This window comes from Nanorana parkeri, unplaced genomic scaffold (assembly GCF_000935625.1).
Source record: "Nanorana parkeri isolate BGI_ZX_2015 unplaced genomic scaffold, ASM93562v1 scaffold13, whole genome shotgun sequence".
NCBI lineage: Eukaryota > Metazoa > Chordata > Amphibia > Anura > Dicroglossidae > Nanorana > Nanorana parkeri.
In genome coordinates this window covers 2,142,487-2,149,678 of record NW_017306281.1, presented here as the reverse complement: position 1 = coordinate 2,149,678, position 7,192 = coordinate 2,142,487, and the positions used below count along the sequence as shown (strand labels likewise).

The 7,192-nt window shown below is 42.7% G+C and overlaps 1 protein-coding gene across 1 annotated transcript; it reads left to right on the top strand.

The window, feature by feature from the left end:
- Window positions 1–536: 536 nt before the first annotated feature.
- ARL6IP4 (ADP ribosylation factor like GTPase 6 interacting protein 4) lies at window positions 537–6,835 on the top strand. The gene is made up of 5 exons (XM_018557378.1): window positions 537–745; window positions 854–1,234; window positions 3,604–3,721; window positions 5,881–5,950; window positions 6,710–6,835. The coding sequence occupies exons 1-5, from the start codon at window positions 574–576 to the stop codon at window positions 6,761–6,763; spliced, it is 795 nt and encodes a 264-aa protein (XP_018412880.1). The 5' UTR covers window positions 537–573; the 3' UTR covers window positions 6,764–6,835.
- The last annotated feature ends 357 nt before the right edge of the window (window positions 6,836–7,192 follow it).

Here is a 7,192-nt window from a genome sequence, read left to right as displayed (position 1 = left end):
TTTCAGAGTTTATTTTTTCACTACTTACACTTATTATTTTACCTTTATTAGTAATTGTGGAGGATGGTGATTTTTAGACTTTCATATTTCCAGAAAAACATAAAGGAGAACTATGGGGTTAGGGCTTTTCCCCATAGTTCTTAGGGTAACGGGAGGACACAAACTAGCGTCCTCCCATCACCTTAAGCTCAGTATACCGCGAGCTACTGCTCGCGGTATACTGAGACGCCGCAGCTGAAGCGGATCCAGACAATTATGTCTTGATCCGCCCAGCTGCGTGAGTGACAGCTGGCTCTGCCTATCTAGAGGCAGAGCCAGCTGTACCCGCGCCCTCCCCCGTCCGTTCCGCCAGTCAGCGCGGGAAGGGGGGAATCCAGCCCCTCCCGTGACAGGATCTAGAGGTGAGCGAACGCCGGCATGTGTTCGCTCACCTCCCGATCTGAGCCGACCTGTGACAGTCTCATTGTCACAGGTCGGCTAAAACTATGAGGTGAGTTAAAAGCACTCGCCTCATAGTTCTCCTTTAATGTAATTCATAAATATATTTCATTGCAGATTTGTTAAGAATCGATCATGGATGACACTGGAAGAAAGATTGGACATCGTAGTAGGAGCCCTCGTCCATCTCACCACAAGACTGTAAAAAAGAAATCTGCATCAAGGCACAGAGGTGACAGCAGCAGTCCTTCACCTCCAAGAAGGCATTCAACCCTCTCCAAATACAATGCCGAGGTTTCTAGGAAAGGTTTGTCACACAACTACTCCATGCAGGGCTATATAAATCTGACTAAGTTGTACTACAACTGTTGTATGATTTCCTGCAAATGTAATCTGTTCTTTCCCTTTATTGTAGAAGAAAGGAAGAGGGGAAAGAGGAAGATGAGCATATCATCTTCTTCCTCATCCTCCTCGTCACCCGAAAGAAAGAAAAGAAAAAAGAAGGCTGCAAAATCATCATCCTCCTCGTCGTCATCATCATCTTCTTCAGATAGCTCCAGCTCATCCTCCTCCTCTTCAGATGAATCTAGTGACAGTTCTAAACACAAGAAACGCCACAAAAAGAAAAAGGACGGAAAGGGAAAAAAGAAAAAGAACTTGAAAAAGAAAAGTAAAAAAGCCAAAAAGAAGAGCTTGTCTAAAGTGAAAGCTAAGGAGGCCAAGAGCAGGACAGAGGAACCCCATAATGGACCACCTTTGGATTTGCATCAGGAGTCTTTGGAAGAAAGCGGTCCAGGTAAAATGATTTTTTTTTTTGTAAGGACCATAGCAAATTAAGGAATATTTTAGTCCTTTAGACCCCATTCACACTTTTTTAGCACTGATATGAGCTGAGCCACTTTGAGAGACATTGAGCTACATTGAGCCACAGCCCACATATTGTCTCGTTACGTAGCGCTACTTTTGGCATGGACTTCGTAGCTGCTACATTGGGCTGTATCCAATCAAAAGTGGTCTTGATGTGACATTCCTCTTCCTGTTTCCTGCTTATGTTCCAGCTTATATTTCTGTGCAAAAGTGACACTTCTGTAGCACAACACAGCGCAACAATGTTGCACAATTCCGTGCGTCATTGAGCTACACCATTGAAGTCTATTGGGCCAAATCGCACGAAATCTGCCGAAAAATAGGTCATGTTCAAGCGACAAGTTTGAGCTACGAGCTACAGGCAACATTGAGCTGTGAGATGTGAACAGCTCCATTGAAATGCATTGGACGAGCTACATTGAGCTGATGTTTGAGCTGAAATCGTGCTACAAATCGCTCAGTGTGAATGGAGTCTCAGAATAGTGACATTTGTGACAGGCTCCAGCATAATTGCAGAGGTACACTACACAGTTCAGTTTAGCCTCTTTTCATTGCTGTCCTGCAGCTAAGAGCAAGGCAATGCAATGTGATCGTGTGTACAAATGGCCGTGTAAATAAAGTCTCTTATTCATAGGTACTAAGGAGTATCCCAGCCACTTCTGTACCAACACTAACATGACCACCAGTTCCTGATCAGTCCTCTGTAACATCAGCAGTTAGTTCACCTTCATGGTAAATGTCTGAAAAAGACCATGACATTAAAGTGCATCTGTAGGTAAAACATAAAAAAAAAAATGTAGGATAGAGTGGGGAAAGGTTAGATGCTTTGTCACATTTGTATTGCTGTGACCATATTGGGGAGATTCACCCCTCTGTTTGTACTGGTAACTATTGCCGTTGAAAAAGAAAGTGAGGGGGAACCCAAAATTTTAGAGTAATCCCCAGAACAAAAGGTAAGGGGAACATTTTGAATGTTGATACCTGTTCCGGTATCAACTGTCTAAGAAGTGAATTCCTATAACTTTGGGAAATTTCCTCTACCTTCCTATTACGTCTATGGGACAGGAAGTGAAGGGAAATTTCTCCAATGGTACACAGACAGGAAAAAAAAAGTAATAGGGGTTTAAACTAGGGATGCACCAATTCTGTTTTTTTAGTATCGAGTACGAGTACCAATATTTTTTTTCAGTACTCGCCGATATTGGAAGTCCCATTAAGGAAGCAGGGCTTCATCATTAGCCGGGAAGCCGGCTCCATGTACCCTCGGTGGGGTCTCAGGAAGGCTGTGCGGCATCTCAGATGGCCGGGAAGCTAGCTCCATGCTCCCTGGTGACGAGGGAGCATGGAGCCGGCTTCCCGGGCAATCGGGAAGCTTGGCGGCGTGTAATGACTCACCCAAATTCTCGGTATCGCCACCGATACTAGTATCAGTATCGGTGCATCCCTAGTTTGAACCTTTCCCTACCTATCCAAAATAAAAAATAAAAAGTGTTGGCTATGCATACATTTCACAGTGACACTAAACGTAGGAGTTACATCTTAAAAATACTTTCAAGTACCTCAACTATAAACAGAAATGTATCTTATTTGTGTATCACTCGGCTGTAGATCCTCAAACCATCTCTGAATTCATGCTGACACTGTCCTTCCTTCTGGAGGGTGGCTACTTCTGTTCCCCGTGGTCCCTGTGTGTGTTGTAAAGTAGTCACCGTTCTAAGCTCACTCCCCTGATGGACTACAATTTCAATACAAATGATTAAACTAAACATGAGCATGTAGTCCATCACTGGAGTGAGCTTGGAGCGGTGGCTACTTTACACGGGGAACAAAAGTAGCCCCCCTCCAGAAGGAAGCACAGTGTCAGCACCAATTCAGAGATGATTTGAGGAAGCACAAATTAGATACATTGTATAGATATATTTTTTTTAATGTTAAGGTACTTGAATGCATTTTTAAGATTTACATTAACATTAGTAAATGTCCTCCTGTGACCCCAAAGAGAACTATGGCTAAAAAAGGTTGGGCCATAGTTCTCTTTTAACTTTAGTGTCACTTTAATGTGACAGGGCAGTGTTTGACTGTTCATGGTTGAACAAAACCCAAATGCCAGCAGGGTAACAGGCCTTAAAATGTTATAGCTGACATCAAAGCTGAATCTGTTTATGTGAGTGTTACATGTTCCCTGACTCCAGGACTGTAGGTGCAATGAATAAAGGGTATTCTGTGCTCTGCCTGTCTGTCACACTGTTTTCCTGAATTGATGCTTTGATTGTACAGTTGTCACTTTTTGCTTAACAGTGTTGACCGACGAGCAGAAGAGCCGTATTCAAGCAATGAAGCCAATGACGAAGGAGGAGTGGGATGCACGACAGAGTGTTATCCGGAAAGTTGTGGATCCTGAAACCGGTAGAATGAGGTATGAGGATTATCTAGTTTTCATATTTGTACTGTAGAAGCGGTGACCATTTTTGGGATGTGTTAATGGGTTTAGTCTGTTTAAGAAGCTTTCTTTCTTTTTACATGTGTAAAGTGGTTGTGCATAGAACTCTAAACCCCAGTCCATGGACAAGGATCTGCAATAGAGAACCATATCGAAAAGTGGGGCGGCATCTGTTGGCCTTTGCAAACATTTCCAATGCCTGGGGTACAAGCCATTGTTGCCAGGTGTACAGGTTGGAGTTTTGATCCCTACCTCCCTGCTGTCCTCTCCTCTAAGATGGATGGACCTGCTTGTCCCATTCTGGATCTAAAGAGTCTCAACAGGTCTGTAGGGTGCAAAAGTTGTACATGGAATCTATCAGGTCATTGGTTGCCTCCCTTCATCAGGGATATTTTCTGGTCTCATTGGATATCAAGGATGCTTACCTGCACATTCCCATGTTTCAGGGACATCAACACTACCTGCGTTTTGCTGGGGTGACAGGTGTGGACCACCTGGCCTTCAGATTAAACAGAAAACTAGACATTTTTTGTCACCAGAACCAGCAATCATTGGGCCTTCACTTTGGATGCTCTGGTGACTCCGTGGGATTAGTTCAGCTTGATGTATGCCTTCCCTTCTCCTTATCGCTCCTCCCTCACATGCACTAGTGATTTTATTTGCACTAAACTAGGGATGTCAGTACTGGGCATTTTTACCAGTACTCGTGAAAATGCCCCGAAACTAAACGCTGATACGGGCGCTTTCAATTTTTAAACTGAAGCCGGCAGGAAGGCTGCTGAGGTCCCCATCAAGGTCCCGGCAGTCTTCCTGTGAATCATGGGGCTCGTTTACAGCGCTGGCCACAAATCTCCGTATCCTTCTTGTGGAACTCCGCTGCCTGACTCCTCTGTCCTTGCAGGCACTTCCGATCCCGCGGTGTCTGCATGCGGGTGCACGCGTCCATAGACTTACCTTGCGTCTCAGCTCGTCTCCCGGCCGAAAATCCGAACTGCGCATGCCCCAAGATGCTTTGCGGCCGCCCGAGCAGTTTTGTTTTCTCGGACGGGAGCGTGCAGCGAAGACAGGGGTAAGTGTAAACTGCTGTTAAAGCGTTTAAAAAAACAAAACTTTTTGCATATATCTACTGTTTGCTAGCAATAGATATATGCAAAAAACCCGGAGGGTTTAGAAATCCTTTAAACAAGTATGCGGATCAGAAGTTTCTATTTGGCATACCTGTTCCAAGTCAGTGACTTAAAAAATATTGAAGCTAGAGACAGGCATGAAAAGAGCATTTTTAGAAGGAGGTCAATAATGGCGGCACCTATATTCCTCGCAGTACAGGCCTCCTTTACAGGTTTAGTTAATGGGTGTTGTATTTAGTAAAGCATTGCAATGAGTAGTAAAGATGTGTAAAGTTCCATATCTGAAATGAAACAAATTTCATTTTTTCTGAAGTCACATTGATTCTGCTTACCACGATTTGCATTGTGCTCTTTCCCTTTCATTGTGTAAGCACATTCTTTATACTGGATCGGAACCTGTGGGCTGCCATAGAGTTTTATATATCAAGCAGCAAAAGAAAAAACAGATCTAACGCAACTACTGCTGAAAAGCTCCAAAATATTTTTCCTGAGCTGACTGGTACTAATTGGAAGAAGCTGCCATTATGGTGCTGACTGATGAATAGATGTGTGGGGAGCTGTTTCATAAAGTAATACAGAGACCACACTTGATGTGTGTGACATGTGTAGATTCCACTCAGAAGAAATGACCCACTTTCAGCAGGAAATTATCAAGTAGCATAAGCAGGATCCTATAATAGAGCAGAACTTGGCAGGCTTATGGCACATTCTGATCTAAAGGGCAAAGATTAATCAGCCATTCACATTCATTCAAGTGTGTCTTCTGCTTCTCTTTATCCCAGGCTTCCTATATGCTCATTAAAGCATGGCCTTTTCCCAGATATAGAATCATGGAAATATCATGTACTGTACGTCATGAAGGAGGCAGCCGTCTTTCTTTGTTGGCACCTATATAATCTGTATCTAAGGGAGTTTATTTATTTCACATGAGGCTGTATTAAGGATAAATATCTTTCATGTAGAACACATACGATTTATGTTAAGCATGTTTTTTTGTGTTACATCTAGGCTTATTAAAGGAGATGGTGAAGTATTGGAAGAAATTGTAAGCAGGGACAGACACAGAGAGATCAATAAGGTATGTACATTGGAATTCCTCTGAAAAATTGACCTACAACTTTTACTACTAAGTTTGCAGAAATGTGGACAGTTGATAATGCATGTCAGAGCATCTCACATGGAGACAGATTTAACTTCTTTGCACTGCCCCATACTGACAGCACATTAACAATTCAAATCCTTGTATATGTGGATGGTAGTGAAAGCCATGGGGACACCATATGAGGCTTGGAACTTTCTGTCATATTAACTGCTTAACAAATGCCAAGCATCGGAATATGTCTGATAGGCATTCAAATGTGCCTGTGCTATTACATAGGGGGATTGTTATCCCCCTATGTAATAGCAATAACAATAAGGGTGCACTTTTGTAGCTCCGTACGTCCTTGGCAGCGAAAGGGTTAAAGCGTCGCCTATGGCCAATTTTGTGTATTATCGTTTTTTGAGGTTTGGCGCGCGCACGCAATTTTAATTTCTGTCAAAATAGTAATCTTCATTTTTTATTCAGAGTTTTTAATAAGCAGTCTTTGATAGCTGTTTCCTAAAACTGTGTTCAGGTTCCACCTATAGTAATGGCTATCCAAACAGGTAGGTCACGTGTGAGATTACATGCATGACATGGGATCAGACAGGTTTGGGAAATGCTATCTTTGAGATTTTCAGTCTTAAGTGCAACAGAACAACTATGTACTCCGAGTACTCACTGGACTTGACCTCCTTAGTAGATTGAATATTGCCTGTCTTTGTATAACTGTATTCATTGTATCCTCTCCTGCAGCAAGCTACAGCCAATGACGGGCTGGGTTTCCAAATGAGGTCTGGAATACTCTAATGATTCTAGAGAGAATATCTGTCCTCAGTCATTGTGGCATTGGCGGGCAGATGATATCCAAATCCTACCCACTGGACTAAACTAGACTTGATCTCATAAATCTGTGACGTTGTAAGGGAAAACATTTTTTTTTTCTTGTGATAAAGTTAATTGGCAGGTTTATGTATTACTTTGTATATAAAAATAGACACGTGGGAAAAAAAATCAGTGGACTGTGTTATTTGATATAGGTATTGAATAATGATAGAAGTATATTCCTAGTTTGTGCTTTTCAGTGTGTTGCATTTTAGAAAGAACCTGTTTGACCTCCATTTTGCCATTCAAAGCACCAATGCACCATGTCGGCGTGAAGGATTCCTAATAGAAGCCCTTCTTTCTCTCCATGCCTACTGACTGCATTGGAAAGGTGTGCACCCAGTGTGAGCGAGC

Coding starts and splice junctions, on each gene's coding strand:
- ARL6IP4 (XM_018557378.1), top strand. CDS start 574: ATGGATGACACTGGAAGAAAGATTGGACATCGTAGTAGGAGCCCTCGT. Junction 746..853: donor TGCCGAGGTTTCTAGGAAAG/GTTTGTCACACA, acceptor CCTTTATTGTAG/AAGAAAGGAAGAGGGGAAAG. Junction 1,235..3,603: donor TTTGGAAGAAAGCGGTCCAG/GTAAAATGATTT, acceptor TTTGCTTAACAG/TGTTGACCGACGAGCAGAAG.